The sequence below is a fragment of the Tamandua tetradactyla genome, chromosome 3 (assembly GCF_023851605.1).
Source record: "Tamandua tetradactyla isolate mTamTet1 chromosome 3, mTamTet1.pri, whole genome shotgun sequence".
Taxonomy (NCBI): Eukaryota; Metazoa; Chordata; class Mammalia; order Pilosa; family Myrmecophagidae; genus Tamandua; species Tamandua tetradactyla.
The window spans coordinates 96,267,251-96,292,593 of NC_135329.1; the positions used below are offsets into that span (position 1 = coordinate 96,267,251).

General features: G+C 38.3%; 1 protein-coding gene across 1 annotated transcript in view; it reads left to right on the top strand.

The window, feature by feature from the left end:
• Window positions 1–1,270: 1,270 nt before the first annotated feature.
• PTPN4 (protein tyrosine phosphatase non-receptor type 4) overlaps window positions 1,271–25,343 on the top strand; it is a 363,873-nt gene continuing 339,800 nt past the window's right edge. The window contains 1 exon segment of the mRNA XM_077151764.1: window positions 1,271–11,213. Coding sequence (XP_077007879.1) covers window positions 11,141–11,213 — 73 coding nt within the window. The 5' untranslated portion in view covers window positions 1,271–11,140.

Here is a 25,343-nt window from a genome sequence, read left to right on the forward strand (position 1 = left end):
ATCGGAAACTGCACCGAAGACCTGGGGCCAACAGGTCAGCTTTTCCCTCTTTAAAATTTAGGTTTCTGCCCCACCGCCCTCGCCCTAGGTCAGTAGGTCCCTCAGAGAGCGCAGTACAATCAACCAATCGCCGCGGGGTCGCGGGGCGGGGACTGAGCTTCCCCCGTCTCCTCCCTCGCCGCAGCCCCCGCCCCTCCCAACCTTTTCTGGCGCGCTCGCCTCGCACCTGCGTGTCCCTCTTCACTCCCGGGCGTGACATCTCCTCCCGGTGCTGGAGGGGAAGGGGCTCGTCCTCGCCTCTCGCGAGACCACTGCCCGGGGCTGCCGCCGCCGCACGGGCCGCTGACTGACGGCGCCTGCGCAGCCGCCATGTTCCGTTGCTATGCTGCGGCCTAGGAGACTGGGCGTGCTTCAGGGAGGAGGAGGAGACAGAGGAGGAGGAAGAAGGGAACGCGGAGAGGGAGGGGGCTGACGGAGCGCCTCTTGCACTCTCACACACTAAGGCTGCCCAGGATTGCCCGCTCGCTCACGCCGCGCTGCGCGGTTTTCCGCTGCTCGCGGCAGCTCTCACCTCCGGACATTGTTATCTCAGGACTCCTGGATCCCCAGGGGCTGAATTTGGGGCCTGAGCCGGGAAGGGAGAGAAACTTGGCTTTGGCCGAGGGGTCGGAGGTTTGGGGCCAGGACCCCCGCCCCCCGCTCCCCTCCCCCACGGCACTTTTCGAGGTGTGGATTATCTCATTCCGGCAGGAAGGTGGGGAGCGCCCGCCTCCCGCCTCCCCAGCAGCTCCGCAGGATGAGGTGGAGCCGGCGGCTAGGGGCCGTGGCGCGGCCGCTGCGGCGGCGGCTGCTGGGGGGACACTGAGGGAGCCCCCCGCAGCGGAGCGGGCGGACGCGTTTCTGCCCGACGTTCCCGTGCCTCGAGGCTTATCTTCTCCAGCCGAGAGGACGCGGCTGTGATAACGAAGGTAAGAAGCGCTCGGTGTCTGCCAGCCTCTCGGCCCTGCACGTTGTCCGCGAGGCTGTTACCTTGGGCATGCGTGGCTTGTGGGCCGTGAGCCAGGTAGGGCAAGCTGGAGCTACAAGGTTGGTTCAGAAGGAAGGGGAAAATGATACTTTCCGCCGCTTTCTTCCCCGGGCCTCTGTTCTCGGAGCTCCCGGGGCTTGGTATTGGGATCTCTTACGGGCGAGAGAAGGGAGAAGGGATGCAGTAGAATAGGTACGAAGATGGAATGTTCCACGATACCTGAACTCTAGGTAAGGCTTTAGGATGGTCTGAGTTGCATTGCTGGTAGGATTCTTTTTCATATTGGCTTATGGGAGCCCTTCCTGCAGGCTGCTTAGGTAGACTGTTCTACCTTTGAAGTTTCAAGCTTCTTATGATTCTGCCTGTATTCGCTTGTATTTAGCATCTGTAGTTGTTCCGCCTCAAAAGTTGAGAGATAGCTAAATAAACGTGCGGATGCATTTTTCATTGTTTTCCTAAAATGGAACGCTTTTGCAGTTTTGCACAGGTATTATATACATGGATGTTTCTGCGAAGCTTAGAATGGGAGACTTTGAAGTAGCATTATTTAGTGATACCATGAAAAGGAACATTTGTGGGATTTTCAGAGCGCTTGTTTTAGGACAACCTGTCATAACGGCAGTGTGCCAGCTGCTTTTCGAATCACTTATTTGAGTAATGTTATCTAATTTTATGAGTATAGCTCATTCGCCACAGCTTAAAACATGCTCATGAAGAAAGATAAAAAAACCAATATATCCGACTTGTGAAAGACGGTTTGAGTAGTAAGAATACTGTGGAATAGAAAAAGCCAGGGCATTTTGTTACCCTGGTTTTCTGAACCTTTAGGTGTTAGAGAAAAAGCGTTGTTTGTTTGTTTCAAAGAGTTGTGAGGGTAGGAAGACCTTAAAATAAATGATTATTCACAATCCAAAGTGTACTTCACAGGATAGAGCTATATATATCAGTTAACTCTTGAATTTGATGTATATAAATTCAATCTACCCATTGAAAAATTTCTTTTTAGTAAGGAAGAGTTTGTGTATTGTACAGAATCTCTTTACTAACTCAATAAAAGAGTACAATCATTATGTGCACACCTTTTTTTTTGCAGAATAAATTTATGCTCTAATTACTACAAAAGCTATTTTTATTTCTCTTCAGGTTTTTCTTTATGGCACACATGTCTGTGATACATTCTGCATTGAAACATGTGCATGATGCCATAGCATCAGGGTAGTTTATAAGAAGAGAAACCTGGTCCTTTTTTGTATAGGTATCAGGGTATTTTAAGAAGAGAAACATGGTCATTTTGCACTGGTAATGTTTGTGATTTAGCCAATCAATTGTAAGCATTTGGCAAGGGAGTTTTTTTTTTTTAATTAATTAACAGAAAAAAAAAGAAATTAACCCAACATTTAGAAATCATACCATTCTACATATGCAATCAGTAATTCTTAACATCATCACATAGATGCATGATCATCGTTTCTTAGTACATTTGCATCGGTTTAGAAGAACTAGCAACACAACAGAAAAAGATATAGAATGTTAATATAGAGAAAAAAAATAAAAGTAATAATAATAGTAAAAAAAAAAAAAAGACAAACAAACAACCAGACAGACAAAAACAAAAAAAAAAACAAAAAAAACCCCTAAAGCTCAGATGCAGCTTCATTCAGTGTTTTAACATGATTACTTTAACAATTAGGTATTATTATGCTGTCCATTTTTGAGTTTTTGTGTCTAGTCCTGTGGCAAGAGAGTTTTAAAACATAAATTGGCATCACCTTTAATTTTTATTAATACTAATTAAGTAGGTTAAAGTTTATTAAGTCGAAAATCTGAACCTACACAGGTCCCTTAAAGGACATGACTTTCTTACTACTTCTTTTCTAATGTGCTTAGTTTCTGGTCTGGTATTGAATTGTGTCCTACCTATGCTTTTTTCTTATGGTCTAATTAGAGTCTTAAAAAATGTCTGTCCTAGTAACATTGTTACTTTAAATTTATGACACCCAATTTCTAATTTAGGCTAGGCATAAAACCAGCATTGATTGAATACACTTGCTAAAAATACTTTCTGGGTCGGATGTATTTAGAATGCAGCCTCAGGAAAATTCATTTGAACTATTCTACCATGACCAATGTACACTTCATTATTATTAAAGCAGTTTAAAACGTTATAGAATCTCATAAAATAGATTTTGTCAATTCAGGAACATAAGCCTGACTTTTTGTTTTTTTAATATAAAAAGTCCTTTATGTGGGATAGTAATAGAAACTTTTTTCATTTTTTATTTTACTTATGTGGCTCCCCCTTGGAGTATTATTAAACTGTGATTTGAATATTCGAGATATTTTAGTTTTATTTATTTAAAAAATTTGAGTTGTAAGGTAGCAATACAATGTACAGTATTATCTGCTTAGGGTATATTTGTGACTAAATTTTAAGTAAAAGAAGGATCTGTGGTCAGGTTTTTGAGTAAATCACTTCAGGGAACAAAGAGACTGATGATATCTTTACTACCAGATGATTTCAAGGAGGCACTATTATGGAGAGAACTTTTTTCCCCTCAGAGTTAATATAGTCAGTTTTAAACAAGAAAGCTTTAAAAAGTATGTAGAAATCTTGTTTGGTGAATGTCATGAAGGCAATTTTTTTTTTAAGTTCTGCTTAAATTCTTTTTTTTTCTCCATTATTTAGAGGATACTTTATTAGTTTCTGTAATCAGACCCATATAGATAAGACCTTACATATTTAATACGGTGTATTACCCCTGTACAAATGGAAAAACAAATAAGTTTAACGTTTGTAGGCCAGTATTGCTGTCAATTTCTGTAGAATGCCAGCACAACAATGGTACGACTGGGATACCTTTTCCAAAGTTGACAACACAGCTAAAATTTCCAAAAATTCAAATTGTATATGTATAATTTTTATATTTATATAAAAAGACCCATAGCAGAATGTTATGCATCAATAGCAGCAACAGCTTTTCCAGGTTCTGCAGTCATCTGAACAAAATTATAGAGACATCCAGCATACTCCATTAAAAAAAAAAGTAAAAAGCAAAAATCCCAGAAAACAGCAAGTTCTACTATTGTTATGGTACCTGGCACTATTTTTTATTAGCTTCTCTATCATCATCTGGAAAGAAAAAATTCTAGAGTAACGTCATTAAAAACAGGTCTAATATAGCACAGTCATTGGTACATATCATAAAGCAGGTACAAGATATTTTACACTCATAGAGATATGATACAGTTTTGTCCTATATCTGCTTAACTGCTTTACGCTGCTTATTAGGAATGTAGAATTGGTGACTTCACTAGGAATGGCAAGTCTGTGTGTCTCAATGTGACCAAGTATGAATTTTTGCTCCTAAATGGAATTTAGTTATTGGTAGAAGCTCATTGGTTATAAATTGTGTTGAATTTTGTTGTTTTTCTGGGTTATTGCATATTACGAAGTTTTTTGTAGGCTATAGTATACATGCTTTAGTACAGGCTTGTTAAATTTGCCAGCTTACTAAATAAGTCATGAAGCCTTGAAGATCGGTTTAGCATTCTGGAAATCCTTTTTATTGTTTGCTTGGAAAGTACTGTAACGAGGAATGTTATTTTCTTCCTTTAATTTTCAATTATTAACGCAGATGGTGACAAGGAATATAATGTAGAAAGTACTGTGGATTCTTTATTGGTGTGGCAAAACATTATCTAGGAACAGCATTATTTCCTTTGCATGAGAGCCTTCCTTTGCATGATCAGTTAGTATAGTTAAATTAAAATGGTATGGAAAAAAGAGGAGGGAAATTTTATTACATGCTCTTTCATTAAAGATATTTTCTTTCACAATCATTCTACTTTTCATTATCGCTAAGTAGAAAATACTGAAAGAGGGGTGCAAGTATTTGAAGAAATTAGTAAGAACAGAATGAAAATTAGGTTCTATGGATTATCTTGAGGGTAAGATATCAATTTGGGTTAATGTGTTTGTGTCTTTAAATAAGGACGTTGTTATAGAGGGAAGAAAAAAAATTCAGCAAGGAAGAGTATTAATTGTCTGTTATGTGACAAAAAAATCAAAAGGGCTTTTCATGTTATCCCTCTTAATCATCAAGTATACTTTGTGAGATTGGTATTTTTAATTCCCTCCTCACCCCTCCCACCCTCCTCCATAAATAGGAGCTAAGAGAAATTAAAATAACTTGTCTAGGGTCATACTGCTAGTAGTGGAATCCAAACCAGCACTGTCTGACTGTAAAGCTTATCCTTTAGATCAGCTGTCCAATTAAACTTTCTGCAATAATGAAAATATTCCTTCTCTGGACTATCAAATATGGTAGTCATTAACCATGTGTGACTAGTTGTTTGGAGGACCTGAATTTAAAATTGCCTTTAATTTTAATTAATTAAAATTTAATTTTAAATAGCCACAAGATCTTACAGCACAGCTTTAGATCTTGGTACCCAGAAAACCTGAGTTCTATTGAATCTTTCGCCAGCTAATACGTAACATTTGGTAAGTTATTTATTCTTCAGCCTGAATTTAATCTGTTGTGGAGATGAACAATTTGCCACTAAAAGATTATCTCCAAGGTCTCTTCTTGCTCTGAAGTTCTGTGAGTCTTGATAAAATGAACATTGGGATTCCTTGATCTTGAGGCTTGCTCTTGTGAAGCTTATGTATTTATCAGAGAAGCTTAGCCTACCTATAGATATGCCTAAGAGTTACTTCTGGAGGACCGTTTTTGTTTCTAAGACGTGGCCTCACTCTTTCTAAGCCCAACTCTGCAAGGGAAATCATTGTTCTCCCCACTACGTGGGACATGACATCCAGGGATGAAAGTCTTCCTGGCGGCATGAGAGATGACTCCCAGGGATGAGTCAAGTCCAGACAACATGGGATCAACAATTCCATCCTGACCAAAAAGGGGGGAAAGAAGTGTAACAAATAAGGTATCAGTGGCTAAGAGAGTTCAGATAGATTCAACAGGCTACTCTAGAGGTCATTCTTAGGCAAGCGTCACCTAGACATTGCTACCTATCAAAACTTGCCAAACCTCAACCAAAACCATTTCAGCTAATCCTAAAGAACACCTAGGGCATTATATAAGATTCTACAAAGGTTCCATGCATTAAGGTAACTTTCCAGAAACCTACAACCTCCAGATGGGTCTAACATGAAAAAGTTAGAATGGGCATAACCCAAATACCCCTAAAGAGTGGGAGAAAAATCGTAGGTGATGATGGAGTGATACAGAGAAGGTAGGGTTTAACAAATGACTATGATTGCTGAATCATTATGTTGATATTTCTTTTATTCTGCAGTATCCTAGACCAGCTATTAGTAAAAACCTAAAATTGTGAAATTGTAACCCATACCAAACTCTGAAATCTGTTCTACAACTACTTGTTGTGCTATGCTTTGAAATTTATTGCTTTTTTGTATCTATGTTATTTTTCACAAAAAAGAAAAAAAAGTTGATTATGATCATAAAAAAGTTTATGTTCTTTCTAGCCTTCAAGGTTCTGAAACAGTTAGAAGAAAAATTCTGAGAATGGTATGGTAGCCCTTGACAAACTCTGGGATCTGTCCTGTAACTACTTGTTGAAGAGTGCTTTGAAAATTACTGCTTTTTCCTTTCTTTGCTTTGCATATATGTTATATTATACAATTAAAAAGTTAAAAAAATGTATATTGGCATTAATGGTCACAAGCATTATATCTGAAAAAGGATTTCTCCTTTAGCCCCCATCATGCACCGTTTATATAAGGGTCTTTGTTTGCTTAGTCAGCTTCTCTTTTTGAGAAGAATGTGTTTAAAACATGTAAGAGATAATAGAGTATTTTTACCCCCACTAGTTGGGAGAAAACATTGTGTAACCCAAACTACTTTGCTTTGGAACAAAGTTTGAATTTTTAAAGAGCATATTTCAGCGTGTCATCCTCCCATTTAAGAATGTATAGCAGTTCCCTATTGCTTATCAAATCAATTCCAAACTTATCTGCTTGGCCTTGAAGGCTTTCCACAAATTCATCCCACCCTGTTTCTCCTTCTTGCTTAAAAAGAAAACATTCTTGTTTTTCCCCTGCCTTTGTTTTCTCAGGATGAATATCCTTAACTTTCTCTAATCTGTGTCCCTGTTCTTTAAGCCTTCTTCAAAATTCACCTTTTTCTGGAATAATGATGCTTAATCCAGTCGTAATAATCAGGCTTTGAAAACTGTTAATAAGTATCTGGGGGTTAATATATGCTCGTTTAGATATGGTTTAGTACATTCTTGTTAAGTTTTTGTATGTTGCCTGTTCTGTGTCCTTAATGAAAATTAAAAAAAAAAAAACTGGAAATGTTTCTTTTGTATTGCCTCTGAGGTTAGTCCATTGCTTAGCAATACTACTTTAAAAAGTTGTTAACTTAAAAAATGATAAATGCTGTAAGAACATTCACTGTAATAGATATTTTGTTTACTTTCAGTTAGTTGTCCTTTTTTTTTATAAAGCTGTTATGGTATATGGTAAAATATTGAAACATTATATTGTGGAGGCAGTGCAGTGCAGGGTTTAGAGTGAGACAGACTTGGTTTAGAATCTGGTCTCAAAAACCTTGGGTAAATTTTATAACTTCTGAGCCTATTCCCTTATCTTTGAAATGAGGGTAATAATTGTATCTGTCATGTTTCCAAAGAACCAGAACCGGTAGGGTGTGTGTCTGTGTGCGCATATGTGTGTATAATGTGTATATACATATATATATGTATAAAGAGACTTAAGGAATTGGCTCACCTGATTGTGGGGGTTGGCAAATCTGAAATTTGTAGGGCAGGCTGGCAGGCTAGAAAAGCAGGCAAGAGTTGATGTTGTGGGCTAGAGTCAAATTTGTAGGGCAGGAAGGCAGGGTTGAAACTCAAGACGAGAATTGATGCGATAGTCTTGAGGCAGTATTTCCTAGTCTCAGGGAAACCTCAGCTTTTGCCAATAGGTCTTCAACTGATTGGAAGAGACCCACCTACATTAGTGAGGATAATCTCTCTAACTGAAAGTCAATTTATGGTAGATATTAACTAAATCTACAAAATGCCAGCAATAACGAATACTTTGGCCTATCCATATTGACATATAACCATCACAGTAATACTTGCCTTGAATTGTATGAGGATTAGAATTAAATATGTAAATATACTTTAAATAGAAGAGATGATCAATAAATAGTAGTTGATATTATTTTTCCCATTTGCTGTATCTTTATGCATGTAATTTAAACAGTTGCTTAGTTTTCAGATGATTTACCATAATTGATTTAGTTATTTACCTTCTGTTAAACATTTTAGTTGTTCCTACATTTTCTATTATAAACTGGAGTGAATATCTCTGCGCTAACAATGAAAAAAAATTGTGCCCTTAGTCTAAAACCCTGGGATAATGGTCTAGTGATATGAATGTTTCTTTGTGCCAGATCTCTCTTAAAAAAATATCTGCAGGTGCATGGATGGTTCAGTGGTAGAATGCTCACCTTCTGTGCAAGCATCAAGGCTTGATTCCTGGACCATGCACCCCCCCCAAAAAAAAAAAATTAGCTACAGTGGGTGTTCTTTTTTTTGGTGGGGGGGAAGAGGGAGATGCTAATTTGGTTATAAACTTCTACCTCATTATTTTAATTAATGTATTTTTGAAAACTTTAGTTTATTAGGGAATGTTGTAGTGAACATTTATATGTTAATTTAACAAACATTTGAGTGTCTTTCAGTAAGAACAGTGGTATAAAAGTAAATAACAAGGCAGTACGACAGTGCCTCAGTGGCAGAATTCTTACCTGCCATGGTGGAAACTCAGGTTCGATTCCCAGTGCCTGCCCAGGCAAAAGAAAAAAAGTAAATAGCACGTGATTCGTCTTGAGGAACTCTAGTTCTAGGGTGGTAGCACAGATGCACAGTTTTAATTTAGAGTGACAAATGTAATAAGATCTAGGGGAAATGAGAGGTGTCCTTTGGGCAGGGTCCTGAAGGTTGAAGTAGAATTGATCTGGGTTGAGAGAACAGCATGTACAAAAAGTCAGAAACATGAAATAGAGGTATGGAGAAATACAAGTTGTCTGGTTATATATGACTTTCTGCATGTGTGTGTGTTTGGGGTTTTTTGGTGTCTGTTTCTGTGTGTGAATCTGTTTGTGTGTGTATGTGTGTTGACTTGTGAGGGAAATGAAGAATTGCAAGGGTCCTTGTGTTTGGGCATTGAGTGGGATCATATTATGACCTTTAGAACAGAGTCTCCCAATTGGTGTGCCATAAATAGGTTACCGATGTACTAGAGAACAAGATACCTTCAGCCTATGGTGACTGGATATATTGAAGTCCTCAGGATGGTTTCTTTGGGCTTGGAATAGCCTTCTTGGCTTATCTTCTTTGGCACCATGTTGGGAAAAGTTTTGGGAAACACTGTTTTTTAGATCTAACTATTGGAAAGTTTATGGTACCCACTATGTAATTAAAAATAAAACACCAATTCTAAATCCTAAAGTACGCTTAAGGATACTCAAGTCAAAGTCTTCCTTCCCCCCCACGATAATAATCTATGTCATATGTGCTTAGTCTGTCTCTTAGGGAATCGGCACTGACATTGGGGAACAAATATAGGTCTTTAAGAAATGATAAGATTACATGTAGGTAATTCCTGACTTCTTGATAATGGATTGGAGTATTCAAAGATCAGGTAAGAAATGGTGCAGAGAGACCAGTTAGAATGCTCTTGCAATGGTCCAGGTGAGAGATGAGAAGAGCCTGAAATGGGAAAATAGAAATTAGATTGGGAAACTAGAACTGGAAGCTGATTAGGTAATTTCACCAGGACTAAGAGTACAGTTGGATGTAGGGGAAAGAGGAAAAGAGTTGAAGATGATGCTAAGGATTCTTCTTTGGGCAGCTGGTAAGGGAAAGCCAAATAGGTTTTATTGAGCACGTAAAGTGAGTCAGGCATTGTGCTAGGCATCAAGGCTGTTATGGAATCACAGTTAATCTTTTTTAAAATTTTAACTTTTTTCGAAATAATTTTAAACTATAGAAAATTGAAAGAACAGTACAAAGAGCTCCCGAATCCTCCTCACCCAGTTTTTAACATATTAATACATGTATATATGTAAGATGAGCCTGGAACATCTTGTTGTCTGCCCCACTGTAGCAGACTCAGGAAGGTCTTCTCTTGAAAGCGTCACCTTGTATACTTTTTTCTTTCTGTTTTATCTAATTGAATTCCCAAGTTTCAGTGAAACTACCTAATCATCTCTCTGTGCTGGTTCCTCATTTCCATCCCTGTTTGCCCATTTCATGATCTTATCACCTTTCACCTGGACCATTGCAACACAGCTTCCTAACTGGTCTCCCTGCATTATTTTTTTTTTTATCTCATTAGGCTTTTTCTGGACTCTTTGAGAGCAAGCAAGAAACAGTGCTCATTATCCCTAAATAATCTAGTGTATTTCCCAGAACATGGACAGTTCCTGATAACCACTGTCAGGTGAACGTCATTAATAATTGTTACCTTCAGATCCCCAACTCCATTCAGTTTTTTACTATCTGTCCCAACAATGCCTCTCTTCTTTTTGGTTCAGGATCCAATACATGATCATACCTTGGATTTAATTGTCATGTCTGTTTAGTCTCCTTTTGTTTGGAAGGAGGAGTTCCTTAATATTTCCCTGTCTTATACGGCCTTGACAATTTTTTTAAATTCATTTATTTATTAATTTAAAAAATTAAGAACAGACAAAATTAACACATTCCATTCTGCATGTATAATCAGTAATTCTCAGTATCATCACATAGTTGCATATTCATCATTTCTTAGAACATTTGCATCAGTTCAGAAAAAGAAATAAAAAGACAACAGAAAAAGAAATAAAACGATAACAGAGAAAAAAGATTATACATACCATACTTCTTACCCCTCACTTTCATTTATCACTAGCATTTCAGACTAAATTTATTTTAACATTTGTTCCCCCTATTATTTATTTTTATTCCATATGTTCTACTCGCCCGTTGACATGGTAGATAAAAGGAGCATCAGACACAAGGTTTTCACAATCACACTCTCATTGTGAAAGCTGTATCATTGTTCAGTCATCATCAAGAAACATGGCTACTGGAACACAGCTCTACATTCTTAGGCAGTTCCCTCCAGTCTCTCCACTACATCTTGAACAACAAGGTGAAATCTACTTAATGCGTAAGAATAACCTCCAGGATAACCTCTCGACTCTGTTTGCAATCTCTCAGCCATTGACACTTTGTCTCATTTCATTCTTCCCCCTTTTGGTCGGGAAGGTTTTCTCAATCCCTTGATGCTGAGTCTCAGCTCATTCTAGGGTTTTTCTCAATCCCTTGATGCTGAGTCTCAGCTCATTCCAGGATCTCTGTCCCACATTGTCAGGATGGTCCACACCCCTGGAGTCATGTCCCACGTAGACAGGGGGAGGGTGGTGAGTTTGCTTGTTGTGTTGGCTGGAGGGAGAGGTCACATCTGAGCAACAAAAGAGGCTCTCTTGGGGGTAACTCTTAGGCCTAAATTTTAAGTAGACTTGACCTATCCTTTGTGGGGTTAAGTTTCCTATGAACAAACCCCAAGACTGGGGGCTCAGTCTATAGCTTTGGTTGTCCATACTGCTTGTGAGAATATTAAGAGTTCAATGTGGGGAAGTTGAATTTCTCCCCGTTCTCACATTCCCCGAAGGGGATTTTGCAAATACTTTTCCACTCACTGATCGAATCACTTTGATCAGTTCCAAGTACTTATGGTGTTCAATCAAGCTATCTACATAAGTTATATTAGGAAATGCACTAGTCAAAATATAAATTTTGTACCAAATATTTTTTGCTTTGGTCTCACACATAAGGTGAAATTTTAAAATATTAATTACCATCTATTTTCAGCACCCTGCAGTAATGACATTCCTTTGTTCTTCCTCCTGCACATTTTAAAAATTTGTACATTTAGTCACTATTATTATACACTCAAGGCATTCCTAGCTTATACCATCTCAATCTTTATCGTCTTTCTTTCTGATTTCATTTATACCCCCAGCCCTTCTCCGTCTATCATTCTCACATGCAGCTTCATTCAGTGTTTTAACATAATTGTATTACCGTTAGGTAGTATTGTGCTGTCCATTTCTGAGTTTTTATATTCAGCCCTGTTGCACAATCTGTATCCCTTCAGCTCCACTTACACAATATCTTACCCTATTTCTATCTCCTGATGATCTCTGTTACCAACAATGTATTCCAAGTTTATTCACTAATGTCAGTACATATCAGTGAGACCATACAGTATTTGTGATCTTGACAATTTTTAAAGATGCCTTTTATTTTGTAAGATGTCCCTCAATGTACGTCCTTCCATTTTAGTTTGTTAAAGCTGATGGACTGCAATATACCAGAAATGGAGTGGCTTTTAAAAAGAGAATTTATTAAGTTGAAAATTTACAATTCTAAGGCCTTTAAAATGTCCAAACTAAGGCAGCCAGAGAAAGATACCTTGATTCAAGAAAGGCCGATGGATCCAGAACATTTCTGTCAGCTGGGAAACACGTGGAGATATCTGCTAGCTGTCTCTCCAGGCTTCTCCTTTCAAAGGTCTTTCCCTGAGGCATGTTCCTTCTGCATCTCCAGAGGTCTCTGGCTGTGTGGGCTCTAAAGCTTTTTCCAAAATGCTTCCCTCTTAAAGGACTACTTAAGTCACCCCATCTTGTGTGAGTTGAGACATTTCCATGGAAACCACCTAATCAAAAGGTCTTACCCACAATTGGGTGGGTCACATCTCCATGGAAGCAACTTGATCAAAAGATTCCACCTAGCAATATGGAATCAGGGTTAAAAAAAAGCATGGCTTTTCTGCGGTACACAACAGTTTCAAACCGGCACACCATCCAGAAGTTGTGCATGTGCAGACTGAATACATTGCTGACAGGAATACCTCAGAAATGCTGTGCTATTCTCAGTGTATCACATAAGAGATATGTGATGCTGTCCCATGACTGATGATGTTTAACCCTGAACAACTGTAAGGTTCATGACTGTTGGTTTTTTTCTACCATAAAGTCACCATTTTTTCTTTTGTAATTGAATTCATGGATCTCTATTCCTATTCAGTGAGGTTTATCAGTAACTATTATTTTTTTAAACTTCATTTTCATTTTGACGCTGAAATTGCCTGAGATTTGGGCGGTGGGGACCCCTTCAAGATAGCTCCTGGCCCTTTTTTTCCTCTCCAGATTTTATTAGATATATTCATTTAGCATATTTTCCATCCAGAACAATCAGTATCTCACTGTATCATCACTTAGTTGTGCAGTCATCATCACACTCACTTTTAGAACATTTTCATTATTCCTTAAAGAAAATTATCAGATAGACACACAGAAAAGAAAACACAAAAAACCCCATATCCCTTATTACTGATCCCCCATTACTGATCCCTAGTAGTGGTATGGTATACCAACTACTGTTGCTGAAAGTATTTTCAGGTAATACAGTTGACTGTAGTCGGTAGCTTGCAGTAAAATTTTTTTACCCACATAACACTTTATTCTTAATTCTTTGTAGCAGTGTCATACATTCGTACCAGTCCAAAATTGGTGACATACATGACTCTATAAGCAATCCCTTTCAACCAAAATCCCCTACAGTACAGCACTTTTCCTTATATTCCCACTAATGAACTACCCTTGCCCCATATCTACTTCAAAACATCTTAAGTTCAATCTCGTTATACATTCTGAACATATTAGGTTACCACTCCCCCTTCTCTAACTTATGACTATTTTTAGGTATCCTATACTCTACATTTTAAGAATGTGAGTTTACGTATTCTAGTTAGTTCATATTAGTGAAATCATACAATATCTGAACTTTTGTGTCTGACTTTTTTCACTCAGCATTATGTCCTCAAGATTCATCCATGTTGTCACATGTTTCAGGACATCATTACTTCTTCCTGCTGCATAATATTCCATTGTATTTTGGAATTGTATTCCAAAACATTTTGTTTATCCATTCATCTGTTAATGAGGGTATTTGGAATGTTTCCATCTTTTGATGATTGTAAACAATACTGCTATGAACATCTGTGCGCAAATGTCTGTTCATGTGCCTGTGTTCTTATCTTCTGGGTATATACTGAGTAGCAGAATTGCCAGGTCATAGGGCAACTCAATCATTAGTTTTCTGAGGAACTGCCAAGCTGTTTTTCACAGCAGTTGTACCATTTTACACTCCAACCAGCAGTAGTTGAGTGTTCTTAATTCTCTACATCTTCTCCAACACTTGTAGTTTCCTGTTTCTTTAGTAGCAGCCATTCATTTTATTTTTTTAATGAAAAAAAATGTTTTTAATGTCACAACATAACAAACACGAACATTCTTACCATGTTATCATTCCATTCTTGGTATATAATCAGTGTTCTAGTTTGCTAGCTGCCAGAATGCAATACACCAGAGATGGATTGGCTTTTAATAAAAGGGGATTTATTTTGTTAGTTCTTTAGAGGAAAGGCAGCTGACTTTCCACTGAGGTTTTTTCTTACGTGGAAGGCACAGGATAGTCTCTGCTGGCCTTCTCTCCAGGCCTCTTGGTTCCAACAACTTTCCCCAGGTGACTTTTTTCTGCATCTCCAAGGGCCTGGGCTGAGCTGCGAGTGCTGAGATGAGGAATTCTGAGCTGTTTAGGCTGTGCTACGTTGTGCTCTCTCATTTAAGCAGCAGCCAATTAAGTCAGCCGTCATTCATTGCAGCAGGCACGCCTCCTAACCAATTGTGGATGTAATTAGCAACAGGTGAGGTTCACGTACCATTGGCTCATGTCCACAGCAACAGAACTAGGTGCCTTCACCTGGCCAATTTGACAACTGAATCTAACTACCACAATCAGTAACTCACAATAGCATCACATAGTTGCATATTCATCATCATGATCATTTCTTAGAACATTTGCATCAGTTCAGAAAAAGAAAAAAAGAATTCGTACATACCATACCCCTTACCGCTCCCTCTCATTGACTGCTAGTACTTCCCTGTACCCAATATATTTTAGCCTTTGTTTCCCGTTTTTTTCTATACCCCTTACCACTCCCTTTCATTGATCACTAGCATTTCAGTCTACTAAATTTATTTTAACATTTGCTCCTCCTATTATTTATTTATTGTTAATCCATATGTTTTACTCATCTGTCCATAAGGTAGATAAAAGGAGCATCAGACACAAGGTTTTTACAATCACACAGTCACATTGCGAAAGAGTAGCAGCCATTCTTATAGGTGTGAGATGATGTATCGTTGTGGTTTTGATTTGCATTTCCCAAATAGGTAATGAGGATGAATGTCTTTTCATGTGCTTTTTAGACATTTGTTTTCCTCTTTGGAGAAATTTCTATTCATGTCTTTTGCCCATTTTATAATTGGATTGTTTGTTTTTTTTATTGTTGAATTGTAGGCTTTCTTTGTATATACTGGATATCAAACTCTTATCAGATATATGGTTACCAAATATTCTCTTCTTTTGAGTTGGTTACCTTTTTAGCCTTTTGACAGATCTTCGGATGCATGGAAGTGTTCAGTCTTGAGGATTTCCCATTTATCTATTCTTTCTTTCATTGCTTGTGTTTTGGATGTAAAGTCTACAAAGCTATCTCCCATGACTATTGTTTCCGTGCATTTTCTTCTAGAAGTTTTATGGTACTGGCTCTTACATTTAGGTCTTTCATCCACTTTGAGTTAATTTTTGTATAGGGCATGAAGTAGGGGTCCTCTTTCATTCCTTTAAATATGATATATTAATGAAAATGTAAAAAAACTAAAAAATGGGAATGTTTCTTTTGTATTACTTCATGAGATTAGTCCATTATGTAGCAATACTGCTTTAAAAAATTGGTAATTTAAAAAAATGATAAACACTGTCAGAACATTTACCTTAATAGATTTTTTTTTGTTTCCTTCCAGTCTGTTGTCCATATTTTAGGCAGTACTCCCAGCACCATTTATTGAAGAGACTGTTTTCTCCCAGTTCAGTGGATTTTCAGAGGGTCTTGTCAAAAATCAGTTTACCATAGATCTGAACTAGGTGCCTTTTCCTGGCCAAGTTGACAGCTGAATCTAAGTACCACAATCAGTAACTCACAGTAGCATCACATAGTTGCTAGTCAGGGTTCTCTAGAGAAAGAGGAAGAGAACCAGTGGAAGATATATGTAAAAATGAGATTTATAAAGGTGTCTCGTGCAACCGTGGGAATGGAAGAGCCCAGAGTCCGCAGGGCAAGCTGTGAAGCTGGCAGCTGTCATTAAGGGTCTGGACGAACTCCACAGGAAAGGCTCATTGGCTAAAGAAGCAGTGAAAAAATCTCTTTTCTCTCTTAAAAGCCTTCAACTGATTGGATTATCTAATTGATTGGGAGGCATATTTTAGTTGATCACAATGTAATCAACCACAGATGCAGTCAACTGACTGATGATTTAATACACTGGCCTTCTGGTTTATCAGCCAGTAATGAAATATCCTTGCAGCAGCAGTCAGGCCAGTGCTTACCTATCCAGACAAATGGGCACCATCACTTGGCCCACTTGACACCAGAACTGAACCATCATATCTGATGATCTGTTTTTGGATTCTCAGTTCAATTCCATTGATCAATATGTCTGTCTTTGTGCCAGTACCATGCTGTTTTGACCACTGTGGCTTTGTTATATGCTTTAAACTCAGGCCCTCCACTTCATTCTTGTAAGAGCTCTACTTCATTCTTTTTCGGGATATTTTTGCCTATTCACAGCCTTTTTCCCTTTCAAATAAATTTGATAGCTAACTTTCCAGTTCTGCAAAGTAGGTAGCTGGAATTTTGATTCATATTGCATTGAATCTGTAGATCAATTTGAGTAGACTTGACATCATAATGACATTTAGCCTTCCTGTCTATGAACATGGAATGTCTTTCCACCTATTTATGTCATCTTTGATTTTTTTAAAGCAGTGTTTTGTAGTTTTCTGAGTACAGGTCCTTGACATCCTTGGTTAAGTTTGTTCCTAGATACTTGATTGTTTTAGTTGCTATTGTGAATGGATTTTTTTCCTTAATTGCCTCCTCAGTCATTATAGTAGGTAGAAACATTACTGTTTTTTCCACATTGATCTTGTATCTCCTCACTATGTTGAATTTGTTTATTAGATCAGGTGGCTTTGTTGTAGATTTCTCAAGGTTTTCCAAATATAGGGTTATATTGTCAACAAATAATGAGAGTTTTACTCTTCCTTTCCAATTTGTGTGCCTTTTATTTATTTTTCTTGCCTAATTACTTTTGCTAAAACCTTGAGCACAATGTTAAATAACAGCGGTGACAGTGGGTATCCTTGTCTTGTTCCCTATCTCAGAGGAAAGGCTTTTAGTCTCTTCCCATTGGGTATGTTGTTGACTGTGGGTTTTTCATATATGTGCTTCCATATTGAGGAAGTATCCTTTGGTTCCTACCTTTTCAATTGTTTTTATCAAGAAGGGATGCTGAATCTTGCCGATTGCCTTTTCAGCGTCAATCTAGATGATTGTGTGATTTTTCCCTTTTGATTTTTTTTCATTTGATCTATTACATTAATTGACTTTCTTATGTTGAACTACCGTTGGATGCCTGGAATAAACCCCACTTAGTTGTTGCGCTTGTTTGAAACTATGTACCCCAGAAAAGTCATGCTCTTTTACCGAGTCTTGTGGGTGCAGTCTTGTTGTGGGTGGGCATCTTTTGATTAGGTTGTTTCCATGGAGATGAGACTGTCCATTCAAGGTGGGTCTTAATTAGTTTACTGGGGTCCTTAAAAGAGCCATCACAGAGAGTAGACACTTAGGCACAGACATTGGGAGGTGTTTGGAGAGTTGATATAGAAAGCTACTGGAATAAGAAAGTGAGAGCAGTGCAGCCCAGGAGCAAAGGACTAGGAAATGCCAGCCATGTGCCTTCCCAACTAGCAGAGAAACCCCCAGATGTGATCAGCCTTTCTTTAATGAAGTTATCCTCTTGTTGATGCCTTGATTTGGACATTTTCATGGTGTTAGAACTGTATATTTGTAACTTAATAAGTCCCTTTGAAAAAGCCAATCCATTTTTGGTATATTGCAATCCGACAGCTTTAGTAAACTGAGTCAGTCATGGTGTATAATTCTTTTGAAGTGCCATTGGATTGGATTTGCAATTTTTTATTATTATAAATCTTAATATACAAACATTCCATACATGGTTTACAGTCAGTGGCTCACAATATCATCACATAGTTGTGCATTCATCACTGTGATGATTTTTCAGAATATTTGTGTTACTCCAGAAAAAGAAATAAAAGAAAAAACACATACATACCATACCCCTTATCCATTCCTCTAGTTGACCACTAGTATTTCCATCTACCCAATTATCTTAACTTTTGTCCCTCTATTATTTGTTCATTCTCCATCCATATTTTTTACTCATCTGCCCATACCCTAGATAAAAAGAGCATGAGTCACAAGGTTATCACAATCACACGCTCACTTTGTAACAACCATATCGTTATACAGTGGTCTTCAACAATCAAGGCTACTGGAAAACAGCTCAATAGTTTCAGGTATTTTGCTCTAGCCATTCTGATATGCTATAATCCAAAAAGGGATATCTATATAATGTTTAAGAATAACCTCCAGGATAGCCTCTTGACTCTGTTTGAAATCTCTCAGTCACTGACAACTTTATTTTGCCTCATTTCTCTCTTCCCCCTTTTTGGTTGAAAAAGGTTCTCTCAATCTCTTGATGCTGAGTCCCGGCTCATCCCAGGAGTCTGTCCCACATTGCCAGGGAGATTTATACCCCTGGGGGTCATGTCCCACATATTTAGGAGAGAGCAGTGAGCTCATTTACTGCGTCAACTTATAGAGAGAGGCCACATCTGAGCAACAAAAGAGGTTCTCTGGGGGGGTGACCCTTAGGCCCAATTTTAAGTAGGACTAGCCTATCCTTTTCAGGAGTAAGCCTCCTAGGGGCAAACCCCAAGATCGAGGGCTTAGCCTTTTGATTTGGTTGTCCCCACTGCTTGCTAGAATATCATAAATTCTCCAAATGGGAAACTTGAATATTTGCCCCTTTCTCCCCATTCTCCCAAGGGGACTTTGCAAATACTTCTTTATTCACTGTCCAAATCACTGTAGGATTTATTGGGGCATCAGTAACCTGGACAAACCAACAAAATCTCATGCCCTATTCAAGATTCCATGTACTTATCATGTTCAACTAAACTGACCATGCAAGTTAAATTAGGAAATGCACTACCCAAAATATAAATTTTGAGCCAAATAAACATTTCTCCCTTTAGTCTCACACAGAAGTTGAAGTTTAAAATATGGAAGATACCATCCTTTACCCTGTGTTCTGATCTATGTTAGTCCTATCCAGATCAGCTTCATTCACATCTCTACTTGGAGTCAGATCCCTTTTTCAACTTTTTAAACAGGTTCTGTATGGGATACTGCTGACTTTCATAGCTTCAGAGCTCTAACTTTGAGTCTCAGGTGTCACATAAATACCCGGAGTTTCTGGGAATGATCAGGTTATATACAAATAGCTCAGTATCTCAGAATTTAGAAATAACAGTTACTACTCCTGAATATGTGTGACTGCTATAAGAACTTACAATCTAGGATCCTTTATAATAGACCTCAACTTGATAACCCATACTCTCCACTTCAGTTTACCAAGTTCTTATACCCTAGTCCATATGAGTGATATGTCTTTCTGTTTCTGACATTTCACTCAACATACAAAATTTATATTTTGGGTGGTTCATTTCCCAATTTAACTTGTATGGTGAGTTTAGTTGAACACGATAAGTACATGGAATCTTGAATAGTCCGTGAGATTTTGTTGGTTTGTCCAGGTTAGTGTGATGCCCTGATAAATGAGTCGCTAAGGTTCATTCACCTAGTTGCATACCTCATAACTTCATTCCTTCTTGCAGCTGGTCAGTAGTAGTCCATTGTACGTATACACCATAGTTCTCCCTTCTGTTCCTCAGTCGTTGTGCCTCTAGGCCACCTCCATCCATTGTGGATTGTGAGCACTGCTGCTGTAGACACCAGTGTACAAATGTCCATTCGTGTCCCCACACTCAGTTCCTCCAGGTGTATACTGAGCAATGGGATTTCAGGATAATACGGCAGCCCCACTTCTAGCCTCCAGTGGAACCACCACACTGCCCTCCAGGAGGTTGTACCTATCAGTTTCCCTACCGACATTGAATAGGTCCATCTCTTTCTCCGCATTTTCTCTAGCACTTGTCATCTCTTGGTGGATTATCCCTTTTATTAATATATAATGCTCTTCCTTATCTCTTATAATGTCTTTGCATTCAAAGTCTGTTTTATCTGATATTAGTATAACTTCTCCTGCTTTTTTTTTTTTTTTTGTTATTGCTTACATAGAATATCTTTTTCCATCCACTCACTTTCAACCTATTGTATCTTGGGTCTGAAGTGAGTCTCATGTAAACAGCATATAGATGGATCATTTTTTTTTATCCATTCTGCCAATCTGTGTCTTCTTATTGAGGGGGGTTAATCCATTAACAGTTAATGTTATTACTGTAGAAGCTGTCCTTGCGTCTTCCATTTTTATCCCTTGGCTTTCATTTGTCATATCTGGTAGTTTTCTCTCTATATATCCTTTTAGTTACCCTTATTGATAATCATCATTTCTATACTTCCCTGCAAGTCTCTCCTGTCTTTTTTTCTTTTCAGCTGACAGAATTCACTTTAGTATTTCTTGCAGGTCAGGTCTTGTTAACAAATTCTGTCAGCATTTTTTTTATCTGTGAAAATGTTAAACTCTCTCCCTCACTTTTGAAGGGCAGCTTTGCTGGGTAAAGAATTCTTGGCTGGCAATTTTTCTTTTTCAGAATCTTAACCTATCACTCCCTTCCTACCTCCATGGTACCTGATGAGTAGTCAGTGCTTTGTCTTATGTGACTTCCCTTATATGTGGTGAATTGCTTTTCTCTTACTGCTTTCAGGACTCTTTCCTCTTCAGCATTAGATAATCTAATTAGTATCTATCTTGGAGTGTGTCTCTTTGTATTTATTGTATTTGGTGTTTGTTGGGATTCTTTGAGTTGCATATTTATGTCATAGGGATTCAAAACGTTTTCTGAGTTATGTCCTCAAATAATCTTCCTGGCCCTTTACTCTTCTTTCCTCCTTTTGGCACACCGATGATTCTTATATTTGTGTGCTTTGTGTTGTCCATCATTTTCCTAAGATCCAATTCAGATTTTTCTCTTTTTATCATTTGTTTTTTGTGCATTTGAATTCAGTTGCTCTGTCTTCTAGTTTACTTTTTCTTTCTTCTCCCTCCTCAAATCTGCTGTTGTGTGACTGTTGTGTAGTTTTAATTTTATGTAGTTTCTTTCATCTCCATAAAATCTGCTATTTCTCTAGTTATTCTTTCAAATTCTTCATGCTCTTCTAGTGTCTTCTTGATATCCTTTATCTCTTTAGCCCACTCATTGACATTATTTAAGAGATTTGTGTGAACATCTTTGATTAGTTCTTCTAAGTGTTGTGTCTCCTCTAGCTTTTTAATTTTATCATTTGGCTTGGCCATATATTATTCTTCTTCATATGATTTGTGATTTTTTGTTATTGGCTTCTTGACATTTGGTTATCTTCTTGATAAGGTTATTTTGAAAGTTGGTTTCCCTTGCTCATCTAATACTTTGTTTTTGCTTGGGTTTGCATTGGAGGTCTCCTTTGGCACTTGGTTTGTTAGTAATTCCCAGCCAAACCAAGGTCAGAACCTATCAGTAGGAGTATCCCTTTTCTCTGCTGGGCAGAGAAGCAGCTGCCAGACTGTACTTTCCCTATCTTCCCAGAAGATGGCATTGTTGGGCCACCTCTACCCCCAACCCCGCCTCTCCCCAACTGCTGCAGCCTGCTGGGCAGGGTCTAGACCTGGTGAAAATCTGGTCGCAGGTCACCTGGTGGGCTGTAAGCCGCTGGTTCTGGGAAGTGGGATGTGGGCACTGTACATCATGGCAAAGATTTTGGCTTGTAGGTGTGATGAGTCTGGTGATTCCCAGATTCCTGGGTAGAATAGATTCCAGGCTGTGGGACTAGGAGGTTTGATTTCACCAGCTAGCAGTAGGCACCAGAGTGCTCTGCTTTTTGCCAGCCTGCATGACCACTTGTGGGTGGGGGAGGGATGCCTGGCAGCTACCTCTGCTCCATCGCCATTGTCTCTGCTCAGGCACGCAGTGAGCATCTGAGCCCCTATGCAGATAGGATTGAGGCAGCAGAATCCATAGTGTCTCTCTTGCTGGCCAGTTGTCAGATTAGCTGTATGCTTTGTCCCCCTCTCTTCCCTAGGGGAGATTTTTCCAGACTCCCCCAAGTTCAGGTTCCCATAGCAGCCTGCCTCAGGGGTTGGGGGTAGGCACTGGGCACCATCGTAGGATCTCTGTATGTGGCTAAGATGAGCCTGCTGGCTTCCAGGTTAACATTTGGGAATGTTAGGCTGCAGATCTGAGAAGATTGCCTCCCACCTCTCTGAGGTTAGAGGTTTGCTGGTTTTCAGCCACCTGATCTGGCCGTTGTGGTTGTTCTGCATGGTCGACCTTAGAGATGATCGCAATTGAATAAACTCACCTCAATTTCTCAGTCCTAGTTTCTTTGCTTTTCCATTTTCCTTATATAATGCAGAGGTCTTCTTGACCACCGGATTCTGGTTGTTCTCTCTCTGTTCTCTAGTTGTTTTATGGTGGAGGAGTGAGTTTTGCCTATTCTATTCCACCACCTTCCTGAAAGTCAGCTCCTGTGTTTTTTTGATATGTGCCCATCTTTGAGAATTTCCTTACTTTCCAGCAAAACAAGATGTTCCAGGTATATCTGATACTTTTCCCGTCCCAGCCCTGAAATTATCCATTTTCCAAGGAGCCCTGATTTCTTTTAGTGGAGGTGGTATTTGGAAACCAAAATCTGGTTGCTTTCTGTCTCATTGTTATTGGGGTCTTATCACTTCTATGTGGGTCTAATCTAGGAAATGTATGTATATACCCATTTAAATCTGTTTCTATATCTAACTATGTATATATATTTAAAAAGTTCACATGGGGGCAACCAATTCAAATCCAACACCTAAGGGTTCTAATTTTTTAGCCTTCCCCTTTTCTGTGCTAGTAAGTCCCTTCTCCAACAGTGAGAAATCATTTCCTCAGTAAATGTACATATTTGCTGAGTCATCTTATATGTACCAATCTCATGATCCCAGGCTAGCTGCCATCACTGGTCGGGACACAAAGTTCTCAGGGCATTCTGTCAAGTGTATGCCAGAAAGCGAAGGGAATGTTTCATTTAATCTGAACAAAATTCTGTTAGAAAGGTGTTATGTTCCCAGTTTTAAAGGAGATCAAAACTCAAGTTCAGAAGGTATGTGACTTTGAGCATGTTACCCTGTAAATACAGAAGCAAATTTTTAAAATTTGGATTTGCCTGATGCTGAAGCATCTTCTTTTTTCTCCTGTAGTGTATAACCTCTGGCTAGCTGTGTAAAAAACAGTTTGGATTTCAAAGTGACAGGATTTAGGGTTGTATAGGTAGTAGGTGAAGCAGTGGATGTGATTATAACTGTTTGTGAAGTGTGTGTAAAGTTAGAAATAGATGCACTGACAGAGCCCCAGTAACCATCATTTGAAAGTTAAGGCCTCCTAGACATGAAGGAGCCACTGAAGAAGACTCAGTAGTGGTGAAAGAAAGAAGAATGTTTAGTTGCATGGCAAATGAAGATGGAGGAAGGAATTTCAGGAACATACTAGATGCTGCTGAGAGAAAGAGATAAGAACAAAAGTCCTTTGATTTTTTAAAAATTTAATTTAATTTAATTTTTTAAAATACCAAACAACACAAAGCAAATGCAGACATTCCTATTTTAATTTAATTTTTTAAATACCAAAAAAACACAAAGCAAATGCAAACATTCCCATTTTGATCATTCCGTTCTACATATATAATCAGTAATTCACAATATCATCACATAGTTGCATATTCATCATCATAATCATTTCTTGGAACATTTGCATCTATTCAGAAAAAGAAATAAAACGAAAACAGAAAAAAAATTTATACATACCTTACCCCTTACCCCTCCCTTTCACTGGTCACTAGCATTTCAAACTAAATTTAACTAAAATAAAACTAAATTTATTTTTTTTCAGTCAACTATCTACATAGGTTTTATTAGGAGATGCACTAGTCAAAGTATAGATTTGTACCAAATAAACATTTTTTGCTTTAGTCTCACACATTAGTTGAAATTTTAAAATATTAAGTACCATCTATTTTCAGCACACTGCAGTAATGACATTCTTTTGTTCTTCCTCATACAAAAACATTTTTTAAATTTGTACATTTGGTCACTTTCATTATACACTCTAGGCATTCCTAGATTACACCATCTCAATCTTTATCTTCTAGCTTTCTTTGTGATTTCATTTATGCCCCAGCCCTCCTCCCTCTATCATTCTCATATGCAGCTTCATTCAGTTTTTTAACATAATTGTATTACAGTTAGGTAATATTGTGCTGTCCATTTCTGAGTTTTTATATTCAGTCCTGTTGCACAATCTGTATCCCTTCAGCTCCAATTACCCAATATCTTACCCTATTTCTATCTCCTGATGGTCTCTGTTACCAAGGAAATATTCCAGGTTTATTCACTAATGTCAGTTCATATCAGTGAGACCATACTGTATTTGTCCTTTCGTTTCTGGCTAATCACACTCAGCATAATGCCCTTAAGGTCCATTCATGTTGTTACATACTTCATAACTTTATTCTGTCTTACAGCTGCATAATATTCCATCTTATGTAAATGTCACAGTTTGTTTAGCCAACTGTCTGTTGATGGACGTTTTGGCTGTTTCCATCTCTTGGTAATTGTTGATAATGCTGCTATAAACATTGGTGTGTAAATGTCCATTTATGTCCTTGGCCTCGTGTCCTTTGAGTAGAGACAACATATAGATGGGTCTTGTTTTTTAATCCATTCTGCCAGACTATGTCTTTTGATTGGAGAGTTTAATCCATTAACATTCAGTGTTATTACTGCATGGGTAATAACTACTAAAATCTACTGTTTTGCCTTCTGGATTTTGTATGTCATATCTAATTTTCCTTCTTTTTACCTTTACTCATAGTCTTCCTTTCTACACTCTTCTCCACACCTCTCTCTTCTGTCTTCGTATCTGTCTCTAGTGTTCCCTTTAGTATTTCTTGCAGAGCTGGTCTCTTGGTCACAAA